The sequence below is a fragment of the Diplotaxodon limnothrissa genome, linkage group LG7 (genome assembly GCF_057381915.1).
Source record: "Diplotaxodon limnothrissa isolate DT_005_m linkage group LG7, D_limnothrissa_male_GT1.1, whole genome shotgun sequence".
NCBI lineage: Eukaryota > Metazoa > Chordata > Actinopteri > Cichliformes > Cichlidae > Diplotaxodon > Diplotaxodon limnothrissa.
Window position 1 is genome coordinate 70,303,687 of NC_140602.1, and position 27,693 is coordinate 70,331,379.

Here is a 27,693-nt window from a genome sequence, read left to right on the forward strand (position 1 = left end):
GGAAACCTCCAGCACTGTCAGAGTGCTTATTTACAGTCCTAATATCATCTCTTTTCCTCCATGTTATCTGATTAACCTCCGCTCTGACACAAATGTGCTGCAGTGCAGTCACAGATCTGCCATCCGAGTTCCTCGACCCTCCGAGCAGCAGCCCGGACTCTCAGCCAGCCTCCAAATATTTATGCAGAGCTCATTAAAGTGGACAAAATGCCGCGTTTCCTCCTCCGCCTCATAACGATATCATTTTAAACACTAATAAGGAGCTCAGGGTCACTCGGCTGCTGTGCTCAGATCAGCTTTATTACCGTTTTCCTCGAGTGCTTAAACACAGTCCTTGAAACTATGCCTCGTATTCCCCAAACAGTAAACACAAATCCATGACGTCTCACCATATTTCCCAAACATCGTGTTATCAGGTTGAAATGCAGCTCTACACTCAAAACCATTCATTCTGAAAAACCAAACTTTGCCACAGACAGCACACACAAGGCCTCAAAAACACACACACAATAACATAGTCGTACACATTGAACACAAAAAATGCAACCAATGTACAGACGTAGACAAAGGTGGTACCCACAATGGTCCCAGAAATAACTTTAATCTGACAAAAGTAATAATAAATAAAAATTCTATTAATCTTAACCAATGAAAGTTGGACACTGCTTTTCAACCATGCTTCAAATGAATTATTTAAAAAATAAATGCATGAAACAGGCCTGGACAAAAATGATTAAAGGTAAAGGATATAAGACCATCTCCAAGCAGCTAGATGTTCCTGTGACTACAGCTGCACGGCATTCACAAATTTCAGATCCATGGGAGCCAACCTCCCTGGACGCAGGAGGGAAATTGAGATGGATAATCCGAATGGTAACAAAAGAGCGCAGAAAGACTTCTAAAGAGATCCAAGCTGAACTTCATGCTCAAGGAACATCAGTGCCAGATCGCACCATCCGTCGTTGTTTGAGCCAAAGTGGCAGGCGTCGCCTCGGCCTGGAGGTGCACACGACATAAGGCTCTAAAGTAACTCCTCGGAGTGACCACAGGAACGGTTCATAGTGTTCATAGCTCAGGGAAATGGGTGTGCTCTTTGGAAAGTGGCATTATGCTTTTGAAATTTGGCTTCATTAGATTGCTTAAACACTATAACCAATCAAGAAAAACTGTAATCCCAAAGAAGGCATTTTTACCGCCTACCCACACATCCTGAAGCCTGTAAACACTCATAGAAATATAGAACAGAAATATGCTTTATTGTGGAAATCCAGGTGTTCCAGCAGCAGAGTTACAGGAAGTTGCAGCATTCAGAAATCAGAAAACTGCTGCATGTGAAGGCCCAGCTCAGTGAGCTGCCCTCGTGGTTACTGCAGGACTTCATGTTTTAATAATGAAGCTGACAGGTTATCCCAGATAAATGCACCGCGGACATCAGCTGGGCTTCGAACAAGGCTTAAATCATCGAGTCAATAAAGAAAAGATGCAACAAATCTGTGAGCACGAACAAATAAAACCACAGATGAAGTTCCATCTCCATAGAGACTGTGTCAGCTCCCAAACAGACAAAAAACAAACTAAAAACCAGCAACAAACAACTTAAACATAAACAATTACAAAGAAAGAACAATACAGTATCCACATCTGAACCAAAGAGTAAAACAGTGAAATGTGGATTATTAAATATTAGGTCTCTCTCCTCCAAGTCTCTGTTAGTACATGACTTAATAATTGATCAACAAATCGATTTACTCTGCCTTACAGAAACCTGGTTGCAGCAGGATGATTATGTTAGTTTAAATGAATCAACACCCCCGAGTCATTCTAACTACCAGAAATCTCGAAGCACAGGCCGAGGGGGAGGTGTGGCAGCAGTTTCTCACACCAGCCTATTAATTAATGAAAGACCCAGACAGACTTTTAATTCATTTGAAAGCCTGATGCTTAGCCTCGTCCACCCCAGCTGTGAAACTCAGAAACCAGTCTGACTTGTTATCATCTATCGTCCACCTGGGCCTTACACAGAGTTTCTGTCTGATTTCTCAGACTTTATATCTAATTTAGTTCTGAGCTCAGATAAAATAATTATTGTGGGTGATTTTAACATCCATGTAGATGCTAAAAATGACAGCCTCAACATGGCATTTAATCTGTTATTAGACTCAATTGGCTTCTCTCAAAATGTAAAAGAACCCACCCACCACTTTAATCACACTCTAGATCTTGTTTTAACATATGGCATAGAAACTGAACATTTAACAGTGTTTCCTGAAAACCCTCTGCTGTCTGATCATTTCCTGATAACATTTACATTTACAATAATTGATTACACAGCGGTGGAGAGTAGACTTTATCAAAGTAGATGTCTTTCTGAAAGCACTGTAACTAAGTTTAAGAATATAATCCACCCACTGTTATCATCTTCAATGACCTGTACCAACACAGAGCAGAGCAGCTATCTGAACGCTACTCCAACAGAAGTCGATTATCTTGTTAATAATTTCACCTCCTCACTACGTACGACTCTGGATACTGTAGCTCCAGTGAAAACTAAGGTCTCTAATCAGAAGTACCTGACTCCGTGGTATAATTCTCAAACACGTAGCCTAAAGCAGATGACTCGTAATCTGGAGAGGAAATGGCGTGTCACAAATCTAGAGGATCATCATTTAGCCTGGAGAAATAGTTTGCTGCTTTATAAGAAAGCCCTCCGCAAAGCCAGAACATCTTACTATTCATCACTGATTGAAGAAAATAAGAACAACCCCAGGTTTCTCTTCAGCACTGTAGCCAGGCTGACAAACAGTCAGAGCTCTTTTGAGCCAACAATCCCTTTAACGTTAACTAGTAATGACTTCATGAACTTCTTCACAAATAAAATTTTTATCATTAGAGAAAAAATTACCAGTAATCATCCCACAGATGTAATATTATCTACAGCTACTCTTAGTACCATTGATGTTAAGTTAGACTCTTTTTCTCCAATTGATCTTTCTGAGTTAACTTCAATAATTACTTCCTCCAAACCATCAACGTGTCTTTTAGACCCCATTCCTACAAAACTGCTCAAAGAAGTCCTGCCATTAATTAATGCTTCGATCTTAAATATGATCAACCTATCTCTAATGATCGGCTATGTACCACAGGCCTTCAAGCTGGCTGTAGTTAAACCTTTACTCAAAAAGCATCTCTAGACCCAGCAGTCTTAGCTAATTATAGGCCAATCTCCAACCTTCCTTTATATCAAACATCCTTGAAAGAGTAGTTGTCAAACAGCTAACAGATCATCTGCAGAGGTTTATTTGAAGAGTTTCAGTCAGGTTTCAGAGCTCATCACAGCACAGAAACAGCTTTAGTGAAGGTTACAAATGATCTTCTTATGGCCTCTGACAGTGGACTCATCTCTGTGCTTGTCCTGCTAGACCTCAGTGCAGCGTTCGATACTGTCGACCATAATATCCTATTAGAGCGATTAGAACATGCTGTAGGTATTACAGGTACTGCACTGCAGTGGTTTGTATCATATCTATCTAATAGACTCCAGTTTGTGCATGTAAATGGAGAGTCCTCTTCACACACTGAGGTTAATTATGGAGTTCCACAGGGTTCAGTGCTAGGACCAATTCTGTTTACATTATACATGCTTCCCTTAGTCAGCATCATTAGAAGACATAGCATACATTTACACTGCTATGCAGATGACACCCAGCTCTATCTGTCCATGAAGCCAGATAACACACACCAATGAGTTAAACTGCAGGAATGTCTTAAAGACATAAAGACCTGGATGGCCGCTAACTTTCTGCTTCTTAATTCAGATCAAACTGAGGTTATTGTACTCGGCCCTGAAAATTTTAGAAATATGGTATCTAACCAGATTCTTACTCTGGATGGCATTACCTTGGCCTCCAGTAACACTGTGAGGAACCTTGGAGTCATTTTTGACCAGGATATGTCCTTCAACGCACATATTAAACAAATATGTAAGACTGCGTTCTTCCATTTGTGCAACATCTCTAAAGTTAGAAATATCCTGTCTCAGAGTGACGCTGAAAAACTAGTTCATGCATTTATTACTTCCAGGCTGGACGACTGTAATTCATTATTATCAGGATGTCCAAAAAACTCCCTGAAAGCCTTCAGCTAATCCAAAATGCTGCAGCAAGAGTCCTGACAGGGACTAGAAAGAGAGAGCAGATTTCTCCTGTTTTGGCTTCCTGTTAAATCCAGAATTGAATTCAAAATCCTGCTCCTCACATACAAGGTCTTAAATAATCAGGCCCATCTTATCTTAATGACCTTGTAGTACCATATCACCCTATTAGAGCACTTCGCTCTCGCTCTGCAGGCCTACTTGTTGTTCCTAGAGTATTTAAAAGTAGAATGGGAGGCAGAGCCTTCAGTTTTCAGGCCCCTCTTCTGTGGAACCAGCTTCCAGTTTGGATTCGGGAGACAGACACTATCTCTACTTTCAAGATTAGGCTTCAAACTTTCCTTTTTGCTAAAGCATATAGTTAGGGCTGGACCAGGTGACCCTGAATCCTCCCTTAGTTATGCTGCAATAGACGTAGGCTGCCGGGGGATTCCCATGATGCATTGAGTTTTTCCTTTCCAGTCACCTTTCTCACTCACTATGTATTAACAGACCTCTCTGCATTAAATCATATCTGTTATTAACCTCTGTCTCTCTTCCACAGCATGTCTTTATCCTGTCTTCCTTCTCTCACCCCAACCGGTCGCAGCAGATGGCCCCGCCCCTCCCTGAGCCTGGTTCTGCTGGAGGTTTCTTCCTGTTAAAAGGGAGTTTTTCCTTCCCACTGTCGCCAAAGTGCTTGCTCATAGGGGGTCATATGATTGTTGGGTTTTTTTCTGTATCATGAAGCGCCTTGAGGCGACTTATGTTGTGATTTGGCGCTATATAAATAAAACTGAATTGAATTGAATTGAAGTTCTGGTGCAGACTGACATCGGTACAACTTCTGCTGTTAACCCTTAAGAACCCAGACCTATTTCTACTTTCATGTAAATTACGGGGGTTGTAAGTTATATCAAATGAATCATATATAACACATTTCTGAAGTTTTTTTTGTAATAGCTCCACCCACTGCCCCAGATCTGAAATGTCACATCGGGCATACAAGGTACATTTGTTCCATATTTAGAAAGTAATTCTGTAAACACTTTCTTGCTTTTAAAAACAGAATTTCCTTTTTATTGTCAAATTCTTAACATGGATAATGATGGTAACACTTCTTGGTTTACTTCAACAAGCTTCTTGGAAAAAAAGTAAAATAAATCAGCCCAGTGTTGGAGGTACAACTCGAACTCTCTCGGGTGGTGGAGGTGGTGATGAGATGTTTTGTGATGGGCCCCCCTGTGTGATTTCCAAAGGATCAGGCCTGTGGCAACTTCTGCCTGGAAGCTTCTTTGTTTCAGTGGCTTTTGGACACAAGTAGCTTGCAGTCACGACGGTAAATCAACCATGCGTTGACAACACCGAGCATGATGGCAGGACAGGTGGAGATACCACCTCCGTGACTTCATGTGGTATTGTACCTTGCAATGCAGGCGTCAAGCAGGTCGATACCCCCCATGAATGTGTTGTACTCCACAATGTGTGGCCTTTTGACCTCAACAAATGCCTTGCCCGATTTGCTCCAGCGACGGACTGTATCTTGAGGCTCAGTTGCACAATAGGATGAGATGAGGGTAACAGATTTGTTGTCATACCACTTCACAATAACCATGCTCTCCTCCTTAGTCACCCTGGCATCAACAGATCCTCTGCCTCTCTGGGCAAGACTTTTTTCATCTTCAAGCTGACGACCTGCTAAGCGATTTCCACGAAGTGTTCCTACAAAGTAGATCTGTCGCTGAAGAAGTGTGAGCACAAGTGAGGCTGAGGAGAAGATGTTATCAGCAAATCTTTGTAGTTTTGCTCAGCTGGCAGAGTTTCACACAACTTCACCACAACATCTCCTCCAATCCCAACTAAAGTCTTCTTCCCAGTACCACCTTGATAAACAACAAAATCATGGAGCATACCACAGGATGAGCACCGGGCCCAGGTTTTCAATCCCCAGGGGTGGGGCTTTCCCTTCACATACTGCCTGATTGGGCCGTGTGTCCCTTGAAGGGTACCATTTGCTCATCAACAGAGTTGTACTCCTCTGGGACGAAACATTTCAAGCCATGGACGGATCTTCCAGCACTTGTCTTCTGCATCTCTGTGTAATAAATCTGTATTGTCAGTGAAATGTAGAGATCCCAACAGGGTTTGAAATCGGTTGCGGGACATGTTATCTGCTACCATAGGACACCTGGTGTCATTTTCCCAGTATGCTCGATTTCCAGGCATTTGGCATAGACCCATCCTCAGAGACCAATGAGTATTTGTAGTTCTTTGACAGCGGTATTTACATTTCTCAGATGGTTGGAGTTTTGTACACTGTATAAATTTGTTTGTTCCATTAACAACAGCAGCATATCATCTGTGATGAAGTTTTTGAAGTTCTCCAGTGGAGTGTGGATCTCATCTGGAGGTTTGGCACAGGGTCCCTTGAATGTGATCTCAGGGGCTTCGAACATCTTCTTTCTCCAGGAGAATTTTTGTCCTTTGATAGCTGCCTTGGGCTGCCCAGTGAGAATATGGCTTGAATGTGGCTCTGTCTCAGAATCACTTGAATCACAACTGTCTGAATCACTGGATTCATCACTCTCCACGTCTTTGTGGGGGATGTAATTAGGGTCACCAGAATCTTCATCTGAGCTACTTTCACATCCCTCATACTCACTGTCCTCTGCAGTGATAAACTCCAGCGCATCTTGAACACTATGTTTTTTCCTTTTATTCATTCTACAAAAGAGTGAAAATGACAAAAAAAAAAAAAAAAAAATGGGGGGTAACTGAAAAACGCCTCGACAAAGTTAAAGTAAAGTTCCATCACAAATTCAGGTAATTTAATAAATTAGTTATGCTTGAATTTAGTTAAATATGACTGAGAATTAACAACAAAGAATACGTTTACTTAAAATAACTGAATGAGCTAAACTGACTAAGCAAAGGATCAGTTTGTCTTTTTGTGACAAATATGTCACATCACCTTTTTTAAGAAAATTTGAGTTTAATGCCCGATGTGACATATTTGTCACAGCGATATTTAACAAACTGATCCTTACGGAGCCCCGCAGGGGACATGGGAGAAAAAAAATTAAGACGGACTTTTGCGAGATCTCGCAAAACTAACTGAATTCCAACAATGGCGGCAGCTACTTAGTTGTAATGTTACTCTTTCTGGGTCACAAAATACACATAAGATATTTTGAGGCTTGAATGTAGTTGTGTAAACATCAGATACCTGCTCGGTTTACAAGACATCACATATTTGCAAAAGTGCTCTGACCTGACACCCACTACCTCGAAGCTAACGGGAGGTCGAGACCTATTACAGCCGGGAGGAACACCGCTTTCCCGGCACATCGTGCCTCGACCTCCTGGTCGGCTTCGAGCTGGTGGCCTCCGAAGAATGCGGCTAAAACTTTTGCGAGATCTCGCAAAAGTCCGTCTTAATTGTTTTTTCCTCCCATGTCCCCTGCGGGGCTCCGTAGATTCTAGATCAAATTGTTTCAGAAATATTACCAAACTAGGTTACAAGTGACCTATGACATCTTATCTAAAGTTTAGAATTGCTGAATGAGTAAAAGCTTACCTTTGCAAAAAGAAAAGAAAGTTTTTAGAATTAGCATAGTGGTCTCATTAGCTAACCAGGCGGACCAAGACTTTGAAAATGGTGTCTTGAACACCCAGAGTGCCTCACTTGTCACATGACTGAACTAGTTTGTGCAGTAGACGTCACATAGGGACTTTATTAGTTAGAGAAAAACTATAATGGTTTAACTTTTAAGTGTAAAGGGGCGGTGACACCAGTGTCACTGTGGGTCCTTAAGGGTTTTAAATTTAAAATGTTAATTTCTGTAACAGTGAAAAAATGAAATCAAACTTTTCTGTCATTTGTTGTTCATCTGCCAGTGAGGGTGGTGTAATATGGGTGGATGACGTATCTGCTGCGTGTTTGTGATGCAGTGAGCTGAAGAAACGAGGAGCACAGAGGAACTCTCAAAGCTCTTTAATTACATCTAAAAGTCAAAGCAAAGAGTCACGTTAGCGCTGTACAAACTCCACAGTCTGACACACAGGTACCGATCGGACTCACACCGCTGCGCTATTCACATCCACCCCCCCACCCTGATCTCAAACACACACTCTAAAATCTTCACTGATCAAGTAAAAAGCCAGGAGGAGCATTCAGAGTCTCGCCTGCAGAGTAAAAGCTTCAATAAAAAGTGTCATGAATCCCAGAGCTCCACTCAGCACCCCCACCCACAGCCCCACCTTAAAATGCCATCAGTACATGAACTTCTAAGCACACGTGGAAACAAAAAGGACAGCTGGATGCTGCAGGAAGGAAAAGTTGCGCTTGATCACAAAAATTCAAGTTTTCTTCTGCAGGATTTTGAAGGATGAGGAAAGGTGTGTGTGTGTGTGTGTGTGTGTGTGTGTGTGTGTGTGTGTGTGTGTGTGTGTGTGTGTGTGTGTGTGTGTGTGTGAGTGTGAGAGACCACTCAGACATCTTCCACTACAGGAGCTCGGTGACCCGACTCTTAAAGCTGACATTTAAAGTGTGGGTAAGTGCTCGAGGTGCTCCTCAGTCTCTATACGAACAACATGAGCTGCACCAAACAGCAACGTCCACACCGAGACCTGCAGTTCCTCTGACGTCCAGCAGAGGCCCCACACACTCCTAACGTCTACAGCCTGACAGACAAACTGTTCTGGTCTCTATACATCACTTCCCCTTTGTAACACCTGTGGGGCAGGGCTCTATAACTCACCTGTCTTAATTGGAGAAGGGCTTGTATTATTAGGGGTGTGGCCTCTGGACCAATAACATGGCTGCTGTGAGGTCACTAACAGGCTGTCCAAGAACACTGAGTGAAATCTGAGGGTTTAGATTGGATGTTACCGAGCAACAGCAAGTTCCTGTAGTGGTAGACACACACACACACACACACACACACACACACACGCATATTTTGACTCTTCAGCTCATTAACCCCCCCCCCCCCCAAAAAAAACAACAAAAAAACCCAAAAAAAACCCCAAAAGGAAGAAAACAAAAGTCTTGGACTTTATTTTGGTCGTTTAACAGAAGACGACAGCTGTCAGGGAGACTCGTCTGCAGTTCTCCGTCCTTAATAAAAAAGTCATAATAATAATGATGATAATAAATCCACTCATCACGTCGTTCCTGCACGGAGGACAAACGCCGCAGCTTCCTGGAACGTTTTGGTGTCGTTTCTACATTTAGAGCGTCGGTCAGTGCGGCGCCCACGTGACCTTTCACCCAGCTCGTAGGGACCGTAGCCCGAGAGAACCCCACGCCCCTGTGAAACCCCTAACCACGCCCCCACCGGCTAAACATGTCGTGCAAACCCCACCTCGCAATCACCTTCACTGTGAACTGAGACCGCTCCGAGATGCAAACATCCAAACGTGATGAGGCGGACAGGAAACGACGCTCAGCTAACCCCCCCCCCCCCCCCCAAAGAAAAACAAAAAACAGACAAACTGTGGTTTCAGTGAGAACACACACACACACACACACACACACACACACACCTCGGTTAGCACCAAACACACTGTAGTGCAGCTGGGTGGGGTTGGTGGGGTGGGGAGGGGTCAGAGCAGGTGAATCTCCGCCTCCTCGTTGCCCTAACAGGAAGTGATTCTCCTCGTTTCCAGCCTTAAACACAAACATGTGTTCGATGAGCTGCAGCATTATTTCGAGACATGCAGGAGCTTCCGTTTGTTTAGTCGAGCGTGTGCGTTCAGTCATCGGTGGTCGCTCGCCGTCCTGCCTCAGGCACACGCAGCAGTGACACGGTACAAAAACGTAGTGCTGAGTTCAAACACTTCAATCACTATTTCACATCTAAGGTAACGTCACATGGCACCAAACGCAGCACGTTGGAGTAAATGTGAAAGAAGCCACACCCCCACCCCTCCATCACCAGGTGCAGCGCGTCAGGAACCTCGACCGTCATCGTGCTGGGAGAGAATCAGGTGGGGAGGAGCTCCGTGCCTCCGTTCAAGTAGGAGCTCCTGTGAGGAATGATGACGGTCCAGCTTCGGTCTGGGTTCACGAGCGCCAACGCCACTCAACAGAAAGGCTAGGGGGAGGGGGGAGGAGAGGTCTTTGTGTCCCTTCGTTTCCAGGTGGGAGACCCTGTGTGGGGTCGAAGCAGCACCCATTTTGTGAGATAAGGCTTTGAGGAGCCCCCTTAACCGTCAGCCAATAGGAGGACTACCTGCTGTATGGGTCACCGGGGTAATTGTTGGGGCCGCCACCGCCAGGGAGGGGGCTGTGAGAGGAAGAGGAGGAGGGACCCGGCAAGGAGCTGTCGTCCGCCCGCCCGCCGTCGAACACGTCGTCCACGTCCACAGCCAGAGAGAGCGTGGGTGGCGGCGGAGCCCACACGGGACCGAGCTGTTCGCTGGCCTGCGGCGCTGGGCGCAGGTAGGACTGGGGCTGCGAGGCGACGAGGAGCGGACCGGAGGTGCAGGGGGCCGTGGCGACGGGCTCGGCAGTGGGCCTGGAGGCGCCCGTCTGCGAGCCTCGGTGGATGCGGTGGCTGACAATGATGTTGTTCCCAAAGCCGCCCATCGAGGCCATGGTGGTGCTCTGCTCCCGCTGGACCACCGCCGTCATGCCGCCTTCAGCAATCAGCCGGCGGATTCGTGCCAGAGCGTCCTCGCCAGACCCGAACTCCGAAGACTCTCCTGAAGCAAAGAGAGCAACAGAGACAGCGTGAAGATAAACACGTGATCGTCATCGTGTCTCCCCTCAGGTCATCTGTTTATAAATATTCATCTTTAAATACAAACAGTCACAACATTTCACCCAAAACACACACACACACACACACACACACACACACACACACACACACACACACACAGACAGACGCGCACACACACACACACACACACACACACACACACACACACGCACACAGACAGACGCACACACACACGCACACAGACAGACGCACACACACACACACACAGACAGACAGACAGACACACACACACACAGACAGACGCACACACACACACACAGACGCACACACACACACACAGACGCACACACACACACACAGACGCACACACACACACACACACAGACGGGCGCGCGCGCACAGACAGGCGCACAGACAGACACAGACACACACGCACACACAGACACACGCGCACAGACACACAGACAGACACACGCGCACAGACACAGGCACACACACAGACAGACAGGCACACACGCGCACAGACAGACAGACACGCGCGCACAGACAGACACGCGCGCACAGACGCACGCGCGCGCGCACAGACGCACGCGCGCGCGCACAGACGCACGCGCGCGCGCACAGACGCACGCGCGCGCACACAGACGCACGCGCGCGCACACAGACGCACACAGACACGCGCGCACACAGACACACACGCGCACACACACAGACAGACGCGCACAGACACACAGACGCGCGCGCACACAGACACACACAATGTTTGATGTAAATATTTGTAACAAAACAAACGAGGTAAAAACTGAGGATCAACATGGAGGCAGAAATGAGACGATGATGACGCAGTAACAGGTTATTATGAGGTTGTGTTGAGAAGTCAGTGGGTGGAGTACCAGCAGCGGTGGAGGTGCCGGTCTCTGCTTCAGCTGGGACTTCCTCCTGAGCTTGGCTGCTCTGAGACGCCTCCACCTGAGCCTGAGCTGCTCCACTGGTGGACGGAGCTTCAGGAGGGACACCTGGGAAGAAACACACCTGATGAGACCACACACACACACACACACACACACACACACTTAAAGTGGACGGGTATGAACATCTTCATGGGGACCAGAAAAGTTTACTATACTTGTGGGGACAAACAGGCCTCGTGGGTCCTCACGAGTTTGAAGCATTTTTGAGACTCAAAATGTGGTTTTAGTGTCAGGGTCACAACTAGGTTACGGTTAGGTTTGGGGTCAGGGATTCATTTTTAATGGTTAGGTGCTAGGGAAACCATTATGTCAATGAAGGTCCTCACTAAGATAGATGAACGGGGTTGTGTGTGTGTGTGTCAGTACTCTGAGCAGGCTGCGAGGCGCTCGGCTCCGACAGCTCCCTCTCTGTTTGAGTCTCAGCGTTTTGCAGCTGGATGATTGGCGTCTGGGTTCCTTGCGATGTCACTGAAGGGGTGGGGTGTCGGGGCTGCAGGCCAATGGCGTTCATCAGTCCCATGTCTCTGCCCGGCGTCCAGCCCGAGCGGTTCGGCCTGAAAATGAATCACAGGCCAATCAGAAACTCAAAGATCCAGACACGTAGCGATAAACTCTCACCAGCAGGGAGCAGCGATCGATGGAGAGGTGTGAGGAGACTGAGCTGTGTGCGTTTCTTTTTAGCCCCGCCTCCACGCTGTTCTTACCTGGTTCAGTTTCTGCCGAAGCTTTGAATCCATTTTCAAACAAATGTACAAAATGCAGCTTTAACCCTTCAAAGCCCAGCGTTTCGTATGTGTTTCTGTGAGCTTTCAGGCTTCTTCATCATCAGTGTGACTTCTTTACTCTCAAAATAAATGATATCAAAGTTTTTAATGACTAAATTGCAGAAATATGGTTATGTAACAAATTAGAATGCCTACATGCAGATTTGATATACTTTGTCTCAAGGTTCAAACACTCCACAACGTGAAGATTTCACGTTTCAGGTTTTAAAAGGGTCAAATAACCCGAGCGCCCGTCACCTGCGACGTCGACCACGCGTTACGAGCAGATAAAAAGCAGGCGCAAACATCGCCGCAGGCCCTGAACTCACCCCGGCCTGTCGGAGCCTCGGCTCCGGCTCGTTCCGCTGTTGTTGACGCTGAACAGTGGCTCGCTGCTCGACTCGCTGGGGCTCTCGCCGTCGCTTCGATAGAACCTACACACACACACACACACACAACCAAAGCTGGTCAGTTCACTTCCACTCAGGAAGCCTCACGGGGGGGGGGGGGCTTCGTGGACTCACACAACTGCATTAAAACACACTAATCGGGCTCTTCCAGTTAATGGTCTTCCTGCTCGGTTTGAGGATAATCAGATCAGAAGACGCGAGGGAGCTCTGAGAGCAGGACAGCTGAACGCGTGCTCGGTTATTTAACGTCACGCTCAGTCTGCAGCTTCTCATTCGCACAGTCAGCTGCAGAAGCCTGAATCTGCACGCCGACCTCCATCCCCGACCAGCGTTTTTGAGTCTGAGATGTCTGACTTAGCGGGACTTTGTTTTCGTGCCTGCAGACTCACACAGGCCGGCAGATCACCAGGTCTCCCTTGTTGGTTCCGTAAGCCAGTCCCATCCCTGGATCCGGCAGCCAGCGAGCAGAGTTGATGCTGACGTGGCGCCTCTGGTCCGGAGCCATGGGGTAGACCACGTTGAACACCATCTGAAACACAGACACACTGCAGCTGAAGCACATGCCACAGCAAAGCTGCGTAAAACCAGCTTTTCCCAAACGACGGGATGTGGAGCTCGTCCTGGATCTGAGCTCACCGCTCACTTTTGTTTTCTGGAACGTGGACTCTGCAGCGCAGGGAGCGTCCCATTCTCTGTGCTCAACTTTAGAGAATGTTCTCCTGAAAATAACGAAACACTGGCAGTGGGCGGTACTACTTGCTATTCAGGATTTTTTAAAAAGTTGACCTCTGACTAGGGCTGGGCGATATGGCCTAAAATCCATATCGCGATATAATTTTAAGCATGTGCGGTAACGATATATATCACGATATATTCTTTTCTTCTTTTGGCTGCAGAAATCTGTTAAAATGTTTTAGTACAACTGTGGTAAGCCGCACAGCTTGATGGATGGTCAGAGCATTACGGCTGCTGTAGTGAGGAGCTTCAGAGTAATCTGGGTCCAAAACTCCGTCAACTTCAGGTCCAAAAGTCAAACGAACACTGAGAGTTAAAAAACTCTAAATTCTTTCATCTTTAATTAAATCATCAGCGTTGCTGCTTTATCAGGTGTAACAATTAAGTTTAACATCCAGGCATCCATGAAAACAGAAGTTATTAAATTTAACGGAGTTAGAAGTTAGCAGGAAGTTAGCTCGCTAGCTTCCACCCAAACATTTCATACCATGTTCTGACTGAGATTTTTGAAACTAATTCAAACGTACAGCTCTGCTACCACTTCCAACATAAATGAAGACAGAAACTAAACAGCAGTGACGTTTGCAGGGTTACTGAAGTTGGGCTAGCTGGTACATAATGTTGTGCTAAGTGATTGCTAGCGACACAGCTATGTTAGCATAACATTAGCACAGTGAAGCTGGAGGATGAACGCCAACTTTTTTCCACTCGATAAAAGTTAATGTGAGGGATTCTGGTGGTCAGGGACAAATGTAATCGCATAGCAGGATGCTGTACACGGGCCAAACTTCAGTCAGGAGAACAACTGAGATTATTCATCCACAATACGAGGTTAGTCATTAATATACTGCAACAACATGGGAACAGAGCAGCTGTGAGAGGATTCAGCATTAATGAATCAATGTTACTGAAGTGGAGGAAGCGCAGTTTTTGGCTTTCCCCATATTTCAACAGTGCTTCATCTCTTTGCTGTGACTGTCGGCATCATTTGCAGATGATAATGGTTGTAGCCGCTGCGGTGCTTTCGACCAAAACAGGCGCAGCTTGATGACATCATCAACATGCGCTTTCGGGATAGCGCGATATAGTCAAAATCTCTATCGTTGGACAAATTTATATCGTTTCTATCGCCCACTCCTACCTCTGACCTTTACTGAGATTCAAACTCGCCTATGGTACCAATTTCTAAATCCTTCTCAGGTTATCAGACTCACACCCCAGCAGCCTTTTACAGTGAAACATGAAATAAGACTTGGTGAGTTTTCATGTATGTGGAGGAAAAATTCCCTTAAAAAAAAAAAATAAATAAAAATCTGAATTTCACACAAACTCTTCAACTTGTCTGACATCCTCATCGTTTACATGCTGCCCGCTGATCTGACATCAGTTTTTCGATTTGTCCTCTGTAAAAACAAACCTGACCCGCAGCTTTCTATCAAATAAATCTGAGGCCCCTCTCACCCTGATGGACGTCTCTCCTCCGTGCGGCTGCTGCAGGCGGAAGACTTGCGCCACCATGTGGTCAGTGGTGGGATGCAGCAGGATCCTGCGGGAGGCCAGGCCCACCATCACGTAACAGCCCATCGGAGACAAGCTGACGGAGATGGCGTTTGGACCTGAGGGAGAAAACACCGCTGTCACCGTCACCATCCTACAAACCTGGACGTGTGACAGAGAGAGCCGCCGTCTCTGTGAGGACGTACCGAATCGCTTGGTGTACAGCATCTCTCCCAGGTTGTGGGGGGCGAGCGAGTAGATGGCCAGGATGCCCTCGTCTGGGAAACCGCGCTGGCTGCTGGGAATGAAAACCGCCAGCAGCTGCCCGTCCGCAGAGATGTCACAGCTGGCGTCGTTGTAGATTTTACAGTTTGGCACCAGAACGTTGACTGAGGCTGTGGGGGGGGCAGAGAGACGGAGTCTGTGAGGCGTTCAGACAAACAGACTCAGAGCGGCTTGTTTGTTAAACCCCGTCAGAGTGGGTGACCTTTAACCCCTCCAAACCGGGCTGAGCAGGAACTGAACAGAAAAAGTTGAACTAAAGCGGAGGACTCAAACCCTCGGCCTCGCGCTGTCGTACCATTGCTGATCTCAGGAAGGTCAAACTTGGTGAAGTCCCACCACTGCAGGCGGTACGTGGTGTTGGCGATGTTGCTGGCGACCGCAGACTGACCGTCCCCGATCGACGCCCCTGTGGAGGACAGGAAACGGCGTCACTGGGCATGCTCGGTAACCCACATCTCCATTTGAAGAAAAAAAAAAAAAAAAAACAACTTTGTGGTCACCGTGTCCTGACGGAGGTCGGATATGAGCCGCCTTCTTTTTAAATAAAGGTGTGTGTGTGCATACCTGCGAGCACCCTGTTGACAGAGGAGTGTGTGGCGAGCCCGGGCTGCCCTCGCTCGTGGAAGATGCCGGCGTAGGGCAGGTACTCGGGCAGGAGGAATCGGCTGCAGGATGACAAACAGGAATGAGATGAGAACCAAAGCGGCGAGCGCGAGTTTACCAGGTTCAGCGGCGGGTTCGGAGCCAACTCACCGAGGGACGAAGCGGCCCAGCGAGGGCGCAGACATCCTGGCGTTTCGAGGCGTCCGGTGTCGCGTTCTGTCACTGTTGTCGCTGCAGAAACAAAGAGAAGGACTGAACAACCGCGACTCAACCAGCGTTCGGACGCATCAAAACTCGTTACTGCGGTGATGTCATTCATCGCTGTAATCACATGATCTGAACCCGCCAGCATCGCCAGTTTCCCGTCTTGGTTTTGATTAAACAAAAGTAAATTAAATTCAGCCTCTTCTGAAAACAACTGAATTTAGCTGTGGCCAATAAGAGGGCAGCTGAGACGCGCTGCACGCAAACATATCTACAGCGCGGTGAAAAGAGCCCTGCCCACCACGGGAGAAGCTGGGACGGAAACACGAGGACTCGAGTCAACAACATCAGGGCTGCACGCTGCGTTTCTACAGGACAGCTCAGAGCGGGGCACAAACGCCGTCTGTGGACCCGCCTACCTGACGGCACGTGACAATAATTTACGAGCTCACGTCTGATTTCAGCGATTTTAAACATCTGAGGAAAATTCCTGAACGGACTCCAGAACAGCGTTTTGTCCCGATTCATTTTCTAATCTTCGATGATGGACCGCCATTACACAGTTTTAACCACTCCTCCTAACGCACGCTCAATAATCCACCAGAGCCAAGGGCCAGGGCCTGTGGCCACGCCTTAATGATGATGTCACATCCTGGACAGGGAGGAACGCTGGTTTGAGTGAAAAGGGAAAGACCATCTCTGAATGGAGGAGGGGCCTAAGGGTACATCTGTCGCCATCTTACAAAGCTGTGATTGCAGCCATTCCCCAGCTCTCTGTGACCGGGACTGATGGTTATTGATCAGTGATCATAAACTGACCTCACAGCCTGTTGTTAGTTTCAGTCATTGTGCAAATAAGGTTGAAACCTGCAGTCACCTGGACCAGTGATGAAACGTCCCAGTGAACAGAATAAACTTCTGATTCGTTTTACTCGAAACGAGCCAACCTAACGAGCCAACCTAACGAGCCAACCTAACGAGCCAACCTAACGAGCGGCTGCGCTGACAGGATAAGACCGGCTCAGGTCACAGTGTGCTGTGTGAGCCATGAGAGGAAGGCGACTGAAACTTACTCGAGATCCTCAAAGTCCACGTCGCCACTGTCCATGGAGCTGGGCGGGTTGCTGGCCGGGCTGTCCGACGAGGAGGACGACATGGCCCGCAGCCGGTTCTGCTGGTAGCGGAGCGAGCGCTGGCGAATGCTGTCGCGCCTCGACAGATACTGGATCATCCTCTGAGCGTAGTAAGCTGCTGGAGAAAGCCTGCACAGCAGAGGGCAAAAACTCTTTATCAGCAAGCGTCTGCAGAAACCTCTCAAACTCTGACCTCGACAGAGGCAAACCCAGCGACCTCGGCTTTGTCCATCATTTACCCAGAAACACAAGCGTGTGCAGCAGCTCACATTTAACCCCCGCTGCAGCGTTCAGGTCTTATTGGTGGGCGTTCACTTTTTTTTGACACTGTAATTTTTATTGATAGTTTTGTCACAGTTTAAACATAGACATGTATTGCATTACAGGAGAAATAACCATGCAAACACACAGTGAAAACAAACAGAACTAAAGCGAACAAAAGCTGTGGGTGCCAATTCTAATCAACTACCGCATGCCTGCCTTTACTCCGCAGCATACATACTCCAGCTTATATACGTACTTTTATACAGGCATGCATCAATAGATATACAGAGTTATAGACCTTAAATGTTTTGTTCGTTCAGTAACTTTCCTTGGTGCCATATAATGTCCACTTCTCCCACTTAGCAACGAAAATATCTTCCTTTAATCTGAGAATGTAAGTCATTTTTTCCATTGCACAGATTTCTCCAACAATATTTAACCAGTCTTTTGATGAAGGCGGATCCAGTTTGTACCAGTTTCTTGTTATAGCTTTCTTTGCAGCTATCAATAGGATTTTTGTCAAATACAAGTCGTCGTACAGAACATACTCTAATATTCCCAAGATATACAGTTTTAAAATTGTGTGGTAATTGATAGCCCAAGATATTGCCTATTACAAGAGTCACGTTCTTCCAAAAATGATGCAGTTTCAGGCACTCCCAAAACACGTGCGCATGGTGTGCTTCCATGTTACCACATCTTCTCCAGCATGGCAAACTGTCTTGAGTCTGTTTACTTTTGATTTTTGGTGTAATAAAGAATCGAGTAAGATGTTTCCACCCAAATTCTCTCCAGCATCTTGAGTTAGTGGTTGTGTTCTGGGTGTCACACATATCTAACCATTCCTCAGTTGAGATATCAGTTTTTATTTCCTGCTCCCATTTCTTTTTTATGTATTCAGTTGATGTTGCCGTGCTCTCTCTTAGATTTTTATATAGTACAGAAATCTCCTTGAATTGGAGGCCCCTGTATGATTTAATTATACAATTCAGGATGCCATAAGACTTACGCGAACTTCGTACTTCCTTTGAAAAGTAGTCTCTGAGTTGCAGGTACCGGTAAAAATCGGTTTTCTGTAGACTATACCGATCTTTTAAATCTTGGAAACTCATCAAATGGCCATCTTTCATTACTGTACAAATTGCTGTTATTCCTTTTTGTTCCCACTTCCTGAATCCGGCGTTCACATTTTTAAGAACTAGTTTAATGAGCTCAACGTGTCAGCAGCTTTTTCTACGTTTAGATCTGTGTGATGTCACAGAGAGCAGACACCTCTAATGCGGTCCAGTGTGAGATAAAGGAGGATTATTCTGAACTGCGACTCATGCCAAGCTGGCCTGGGAGAGTTAAATCAAAGCCCATATTGAACCTAGACTCGAGGTACACGGCGGTGCTTCTGTACCTGGCTGGGTCGGGGTAGATGGGGTGGTCTCTGGAGCCGGACATGTCGTAGCGAGACAGTGACAGGAGAGAGGATTCCAGCAGCCGCCTGGGCGAGAAACAGAGGCACACAGAGCGCGCTCAGTGTTCGAGACACAGATGGTAGCTGATTATAAGCACTGCTTTCATGCTCAGCTGACTGTGTGATATCAAGCAGATAGACTCCAAAGTCACCCTCACAGTGCTGCCTTAAACCTGCATTCTTCCTAAAGCCCAGCAGGGGGCTGAGCTCAGCTCAGCTAACACTCTCCTGGTGAGTTCACGAGTAAAACAAGAGGCTCGTTTAGGAGCTACGGTCCGATGGAAGGACCAGAATCTGACCTCATAAAGCTGCGATGGTGAAAAGAAAAGGTGACGTACCTCCTGAGGGAGTCCTCGTCTGGCGGGTCGACGGGCATTTCTTGGCTTAAGGCCTCTGGTGGCTCCGCCGGCCGGCCTGACGCAGCCTGCCGGTACACCCTCTCCCACTGCGCTGTGTCCTGGTTGTACACCAGGCCCACCGTCTGCTCCCCGGGCTGGGTAGAGGATGGGGCAATGGGGAAGGCCACTCCTGTTCCTCCCACTGTTGCTGCTGGGGGAGGCGGCTGCTCGCTGGACTCAGGAGGCGCCCTCCTCTCCTGTGTTTGGACTTCTAGCATCCTTCTGGCCTCATCGGGCTGCCAGTGAGAGGAAGGAGAGGGAAAAGAAGCAGAGGAGGAAGAGGGAGGCTCCAGCATGGAGGTGGAGGCGGAGGAGGTCTTGCGCTCCCAGCGCTGGGAGTCGTGGTTGAAGGTGAGCAGGTTGTGGCAGGCCCGGCAGCGGTTCAGGTGACCACGGGAGGCGGGGGGAGGGACGTTGTTCTCCAGGCTGTGGGAGCTGGGGGGCGGGGGGAGGGGAGGCTGGTAGTGGATGATGGTGGGGGTGGAGGAGGATGAGGAAGGCCCGGGCCGGTCCGGGTCCATGTTGTTGTTGAGCAGTTCCTGACTCTGCTCCTGGCCTCCGTCGGCCATGGCGCCGCCCAGCGCCGGCTCCATGTCGATGGGGCCGATCTCCAGGAAGTAGCGGCTCAGGTTGCACTGCAGCACGTTGCGGAAGGAGGCCGTGTTACCACGGGCACTGTCCCAGAACGGGTGATGCCCGCTGCTCGTGCTGGCGGTATCCCGGGCTCCGGGCTCTCCCTGCTGGGGGAAACCCCGCCCCTCGGTGGCGGAGGTGTAGACGGGGGAGTGAGAGGAGCCCTCCTGCTGGCGGAGCACAGACAGAAGGCTGATGGAGGAGGAGGCGGAGGTTCTGGGAGGAAGCATGCCAGGATTTATCCCCCCCTCCCTCACACTCAGCAGGTTGCGAGTCCAGTCGGGTGCCGGTCTGGGCGTGGAGTGTGGCTCGTGGCCGCCCGGAGGGGCGGGGTTAAGAGAAGCGCCGGCGCTGTAGTAGACAGAGGTAAAGGCGGAGGTTCGCTCCGAGGGCTGTCTGGGCTCAGTACGAGCTGAGGAGAAGGTGGAGGCCGGGGGAGGCTGGAGTGAGTCCGATGATGCCCGTGGATCGGGCGGAGGCACAGAGGCTCCGTCTGGCTGGGGCGCCGTTCGACTGATGGAGCAGCGACTGCACATGCACACCATGCCCAGGTGCTGGGTGCAGCCGGGCAGGGGCGGACCGCGCTCCGAGCTGGGGTACTGGGCCAAAGGGATGCTGGGAGACTCGGCCATGTTACTTCCATTTTCCCCGAGAGGCCGCGGCTGCTCGCCTCCGGCCTGAGCCCCAGGGGAGCGGGACGACAGGATGTGGAGGAAGTTGTGGAGGATGGGCGTGCGGCGAACCGGCTGGGAAGGCAGGAAGGAGCGCTGACGGAAGTGAGGCATCTCAACGCTGTCCATGGGAACCTCCGAGTCCTCCTCGCCCTAAAGGAGGCAAAGAAGAAGAAAACATCTGATCACTGAAGGCAGGTTAAACGGCAGAGACAGGACGACCTCTTCTACTTGTCACCCAAAACCTGCCATGGTGATGTCATCCTCAGCAAACGCATCTGCAGTCACCTCCCAGAAAAATCAACCAATCGTAACACAGACACAGGAAAACTGTAACGACCAAACCGAGGATCCACACAGGAGCGAGGGGGCAGGTCCACCTGACTCGGTGCTAGCTGTGCCTCAGACCTCTCAGTGCTCGGCACGCCCTCAGCTCCATGACATAATACAGCGTGATGTTCTTTTTTGCATTACTCGCTCTCTTGGTGAGGTGTGCAGCTGAGGTTGTAGGTGAACCATGGCGGTCATCCTCTGAAACATGACGCTACCTCGCTAAGAAATGGCTTCAGATCATCTTCGTACCTGCTGATTGGATGGATTCACGATCGCCGTGAGCAGGTTGTGACCGAGAGGGTCGAAGCGTACCAACCTGACAGACACAGAGAAGAAGTCGATGAAAACACCTGGCTCCAGCGATATGTTAATAAAAACGTAACAGCAGCACGCTCCGTTATTACTGTCACGTCATGCACACGCTCAGACTCGACCTCTGACCAGCGGCCGTGTTTAACCCACCGCACTCTCTCCGTGTCGCTGCCCGTTTTCACCACGGCGAAGGGCTCGGGGCGGCTCCAGTCCCAGAAGTGGAGCTCATTGTTGGTGGCGATCAGGAGCAGCTGAGCAGTTGGGTGGAAGGCCAGGGAGGCGATGGCGACGTTGCTCTCGGTAAACCAGCTCTCACTCCCGCCCTGCAGAACACAGTTACTCAGTTACGTCTGATGTAGAGCAGCGCGATACGACCAAAAATATTTATCACCATATACATTTGAAAATCTGCGATAACGATATAACTGACACGAGACAAAATACTTTACAACTCCACAACTTTATTAGTGCAAAAAACCCAAATCAATGTATCTTCAATTAAACAAGCAGCTGTTTTTTTATCTGCATTAAAGTTATATAAACATTTAACAGTGCAAATGCAAATTCCTCGCTGACAGTTTAACCAAAAGGCATTTCAGTGGAAACTGGCCGACACATCCTCAGCATAACCATGTATAACATCCACAACACTTAAAAAGAGGTTATACACACACAATACGGTAACATTATGTTGAAGCACAGCACGTATCGCTCCGCCTACGATAGCCGTAATGCTCCGACAATCCATCAAGCGGTGCGGCTTCGTAGCTTAGCAAAGTCGTACTGAAACATGTGACAGATTTTCGAGCGCCGTGCACATAAAATTTGTCTCGAGATCAGTAAACACAACCAGAGGTCATACATAAGGCACACGGGATTATAAGGGGCTCTGTCGACTTTCACAAAATCAAAGGATTGATTTTAAGTGCGCCGTATTTTCCAAACAACACGGTAATAACGACGGCCCGCTAGCATGCGCTACCAAAAATAGTGCTTTGTTGTGTATCTGAGGGACAAAAGCTAAACCAGTTCCACACCAGTGAAGCTGCAGCATTTTTACAAACCAGTTCAGGTTCATTGTTTCATTCAACGATCTGCTTTCACTCTCCTCATTCTGTGTCGCCTCCATGTGCGTATGTAAACAAAGGCGCTGCACATGCGCGTTTTACCCATATTCTATCGCCATATTTCATTTTCCTAACGTTGCCCAACATTACACCGGTAGTACCGTGACATGATACGGCCCAGCCCTAGTCTGATGTCCCGCTGCGTGAGCGAGGACACTCCAGAGTGCAGCTCGACAGAAACACCGACTCCATGTCCTCATCAACAGGCTGACATGAAAGCATTTAGCACCCTGCCCGACTGCTGCACTGCTGTACAATGTTTGGGGGGGGGGGGGGGTACTCACATGCAGGTCCCAGATCCGGACTTCGCCATCAAGGCACCCAGAGGCCACCAGGCCAGGAATTGTGGGGTGAAAGGTCACACACCAGGGGGTTCTACGGTGGCCCACTAAGGAATGTAGGCACTTTCCAGTCTTCACCTCTGTTATGTAAATGTTGTGGTTGACGTGGGTCGAAGCCATGAGGGTCCTGCAGACACAACGTTTCCTCTGAAAGGCCCAGCTGAGACTCTTTACTCCAGTAAAGAGTCTCAGCTCCACCTACTCCACCTCAAACTCAACTATATACACTTTAGCTCATTTGTGTCTTTTTGGTAAAGTATCCTGATTAAACACCACTACATCGATAATACTCTGGTAAAAAGATCCAGTACTGATGGAGTCTCCGCCTCCACCTGTGCTCTGACTTCACTCACCTGTCAGGGCTGAAGGCCAGCAGGAAAGTTGAGCGAGGGCTGTCCGGCAGCTCCACCTTCTGTTGGAGACACAAACATTCACAGTCAGTGGGAAGCGCTCACAAGCACACACTCAAACACATCAGCAACGCCGCCTGCTACGAACAATCCGACCGCTCCCCACCAACGCCCTCCTGAGCCCTGCGGGCTGGAACTGGACGATTTTGTTTTCAGTTCCTCCCCACAACGCTCTGACCCCCACAGCTCTCACTTCTCTAATGTGCAGCAGAAGCGCCTCAGACGGGCATATTTGTCCCACTGTGGCCAAAGCTGGTAGGCAGGCGTATCCTGGTGTTAAACGGCCTCCATCACATACATCCCAGCAGCTGCTGGGAAAACTCAAGGAAAAACAAAGTTGATAAAAACTGATTCGGACCCATTTTTAACGATGATTCTTATCTGAAAAGCACTGATGAGTGCGTCACCGCACAAACAGGAGGAAGGCACAGAGCCATCAGAAAGCCTGAGCAATAAAAGCTAAATTATTAGCATGTCATTTGGGAGTAGGCTGTAGGGGGCGCCGTCTGAAAACGGTTTGGTTCTTAGAGGAAAGAAGAAGCTGAAACTTGCCTGACTCTGCCATTTCATCCAGCGGACTTTCTCCTCCACCAGGAGCTGCAGGAGGCGCTGCGAGCCAAAGATCTGCGAGCCGCGCTCCCGGCTGGACAGGATCCGGACAGAGTTCCTCTGACGAGACGCCATGATGCTACCGGTGTCCTCGGCTGATTGGCTGCTCACTCCCGCTGCTGCCAATCCGACGCCATGCAGAGTCTGGGCTGAGAAAAACAACCTGAAATAAATCGAGCTGAAAGAAACGGTTACTATGACGCTGCGGCGCAAAGTTGAGGCCAGGAGAGCGAGGGGGCGGGCTTTGGGCAGGAATGTCTGAACCATGAATTTCTGATTTTGTGTCAGAATGAAAATAATCATCAGCTGCTGTGTTAGTGTGAAGTCAGCTGGACTCTTTCATCAGTGATGGTTTCATTTCCACACTTTTTCCATCAAATTCACCAAAATTATGAAAACAAGTTTTTAATAATTTGGCCTTAAAGGTTTATTTACTCAAAAACAGGAGTGAGCCAGTCACACACAAACCCAGATTTATCAGCTGACTGATCTCAATCCATCACTCGGCGTATTAAAACTATATTAAACTGATAAGAAGAGCAGCGATGATGGCTGAAGGTCGCACCATTAAATGGCCTTCATCAGCCGAGCTTCAGTAAAGATCAGTTTACCGTCAGAACACATCAGAATCGTCTCTCAGCAGCTGGGAAGGTTTCACTGGTTTCACTGGTCGCCTGCAGCTGGAACAGATGCTGCAAACACATTTACTGACGACGCTGAAGCTGAGCTTCCATTTAAAACTTAGACCCAAATGGCGCGTGCAGCTGCAGGACGAGGGAGCGCCGTCAGCGTCACCAACCGGTGGAGATCATTTAAATCTAACCATGTGTGATTTTCAGCACAGTAAGAAAACACTCGGATTTCATGGCGTCACACGCTCCACGGCGCCACCTACAAAATTAGACCCCACTACTGAAAAGAGGAACGTGCCGAGCCCGGACAGGAAGCTGGAGACATCCTGCAGAGACTTTGCTGCTTCCTCACCCCCACCTTTGAACCTTTCCTTTCACTGTTGCTGCCATCCTTCTGTCACACATCTCCACCCACACTCTCTTTGGATGGTCGACCAAACTTAAACCCTCATTACCTCGGCTCCTTCCACCACCTTCAGAGCATACCTCCACCTGCTCCTCCTGTCAGCCTGTCCAGCACCACTGCAAACAGGAAGAAGCTCAGAGCAGATCCCTGACGTAATCCCACCCCCACCTTCAACACATCTGTCTCTCTGAGCGCACACCTCACCACTGCCTCTGTCCTCACACATGCCCCGCCCTCAGATGCGTCCTCGTGCAGCACCACAGTGACCTTCTCTAAACTTTCCATCAACACTCAAAGCAAACATCACGTCTGTAGAGCATGAAGCCACACTGCTGCTCACGGATCATCAGCTCTCTTCTTGCCCAGCTTCAACATCTCTTCCTCACATCTTCATCCCTCTGCAGTTACTACAGCTCAGCCTGTTCTTCAGGACCAGCACACGTCTTGTATGTTAAACAGCCTGCCCTCTCTCCTGGATATCTCCACACCTGCACAGGTATGTCATTAGGACCAACCACCTTTCCCCTCCTCCTCACTAGTCCTCTGCACTTCCTGGTTCACTAACTAGCTTTCATCCATTCCAAGTACCACTTCCATCGTTGCGGTACAGTCTTTTCAGTCATTAGTAGTCTGCATCTCTGTCCGTAATTACTCCAACCTGCTGCGCATCCTTTCCATCTCCATCCTCTGTGCCCAGCCAATCAATACCAGTCCGTCTCTCCATCCTCAGTGTCTAGCCTCTCATACAGCTCACTGTAAGTCTTTCCTGGCCTCCCAGTACCCCCGTCTTTTTTCATCCCACTTTTTATGTACCAGCCACTTGATCTAAATATTATCCTGTTACCACAGATACTGCTGGCGCAGTAATTATCACAGTATTTGTACTCTGAGACACATAACACTTCACAGTTTCAGTTCTGAGGGAGTCTGTCTCTGTGTGTCACTGTGCTCCTCTCATGAAGAGTTATGTGCAGACTGATACCAGCTGTGCTCAGTCTCTACAAACATCTGCTTTGGAACAAACAGCTGTTTTTGTTTTTTACATGAGCTTAGTCAGGCTGTTTGTTTCGTCTGTACAGGGTCTGAGACCCACAGACCCGGTGATTTAACGTCATCACTTTGCAATTTGCCAGGTGAGGCTGTTCTGGTTCCTCAGGTGACCCTAACCCAGAGCTGAGGCGCGTGAACCTGAAATAAAGAGGTTCGGAGGCAGAAACGTCATCACCGTGAACACACCTGTCACAGTCCGAGTCAAATGATAAAAATACAGAAATGTTTCAGCTTCACACAGCTGACTGTGAGCCTGAGGGCCTCCAGCCGGCACAAAGCCTCACACCCCCGCTCTGCTCACGGAACCAGAGCCGCGGTGAAGCGAGCAGAACCCAAGAGTGGACCTCAGCTGATCGGAACCGTCCGAGGAGCCCCTCAGCGCCTACATGTAGCTCCCAGGCAGCGTCGTGCCGAACCGAGCCCACAGATCCAACACTTTCACCCGCCCGGAGTCCATTCAGAGAGCAAACAGGGCGTGAATGAGAGGCTGCTGCTGTGAGCCGGGCCTACCTTCTTTTATGGATCCATTGCGGCGCTAAGAGCTACTGAACAGCTAGCTCGGCCAAAACGGAGACCGTGATCAACGAGCGCCGGTACGCTAAGATCCTCCGCTTTATCCCGATCTTCTACCGAGCACCGACCGCTGGCCTCAACGGGCAGCGCTCGTATTACAAGACGGGGGCGAACAGAGAAGCTTTTCTAAGGCATTGGTCCGATTTTAAAGAGGCTGCCCGACGTCAAACTGCTACTGCGTAACCTGCTAGCTGTTCGCTAGCCACATACTCAGACCTACCAACAGAGCCCAGACACAAAATCGTCGATCACGAAAGAGTCTGCTCACCTGCGCCAGGGCTTTAATAGCGCTGCCCGGAAACGAAGCCATCAAAGAAACTGTTTTCAAGAAAGGCGGTTTCACGCTTTATTGTGAGGGTAATTCAAGCACTGGAGTCCTATCATATATTGTTGGGCAGCAGGAAGCAGCTCTGACATCGATTAGAAAGCCTGGAAACAGTTGCTTTTATTAAAGAGATCAGAAATGTTTATTTATTTGTTTTTATTTGGACAGTTCATACACATAAACATCATTAACACGATAACCTGCCACAGATGGATCAGACACAGTAATTATTAAAATCTAAAATAAGTAAAATAACAAACAAGATTAGATTTTATTATTAAATAAAGATGTGCCATACGCAAGTATTTTTGTGAAAAAGTCCAAATTTAGGTTTAGTATCCTAACATTTCAAATTAATAAGTCAAACTTTTCATAAAAATCACTCAGAGAAAAGTTTTTAAAAATAGCTTTTTTTGGTTGACTTTGTTTACTCGTGGATGGCATTTTTTTTTTTCCAGTAGTAGAAACAAGCTTCCATACAAACCCATAAGGTCCATAAACATTACTGGGATATTTCTCTAACCTGTGCAGGGAAAAGTCTCACTGAGAGACCAGGTCTCTTTTTTTCCAAGAGGGCAGCAGAAGTTACAACAAATACAAATGCAACACAAATTGTCTTTATTCCACTTTGACAGGAAGTTCCTAGGGCCAGTTTCTGATAAAGAAGGATTATTTTGAGCTGTAAATC

The 27,693-nt window shown here is 48.2% G+C and overlaps 1 protein-coding gene across 1 annotated transcript; it reads right to left on the reverse strand.

Moving 5' to 3' along the window:
- Window positions 1-9,681: 9,681 nt before the first annotated feature.
- On the reverse strand, window positions 9,682-26,875 carry ambra1b (autophagy/beclin-1 regulator 1b). The gene is made up of 19 exons (XM_085360228.1): window positions 26,618-26,875; window positions 23,963-24,168; window positions 23,354-23,412; window positions 22,944-23,127; window positions 21,683-21,855; window positions 21,470-21,536; window positions 19,524-21,040; window positions 19,126-19,212; window positions 17,400-17,588; window positions 16,273-16,353; window positions 16,084-16,184; window positions 15,815-15,925; window positions 15,441-15,629; window positions 15,199-15,353; window positions 13,392-13,531; window positions 12,922-13,026; window positions 12,195-12,382; window positions 11,751-11,873; window positions 9,682-10,837 (listed from the first exon to the last, which is right to left on the reverse strand). The coding sequence occupies exons 2-19, from the start codon at window positions 24,092-24,094 to the stop codon at window positions 10,362-10,364; spliced, it is 4,077 nt and encodes a 1,358-aa protein (XP_085216354.1). The 5' UTR covers window positions 24,095-24,168; window positions 26,618-26,875; the 3' UTR covers window positions 9,682-10,361.
- Between the last annotated feature and the right edge of the window lie 818 nt (window positions 26,876-27,693).

Bases quoted from the DNA above. Each gene is read 5' to 3' on its own strand.
- ambra1b (XM_085360228.1), bottom strand. From the start codon at position 24,094: ATGGCGTCTCGTCAGAGGAACTCTGTCCGGATCCTGTCCAGCCGGGAG. The intron at 23,413-23,962 runs GCAAGTTTCAGC...TGTCTCCAACAG, and splicing joins GGATGAAATGGCAGAGTCAG to AAGGTGGAGCTGCCGGACAG. The intron at 11,874-12,194 runs GTACTGACACAC...GTTTCTTCCCAG, and splicing joins CGCCTCGCAGCCTGCTCAGA to GTGTCCCTCCTGAAGCTCCG.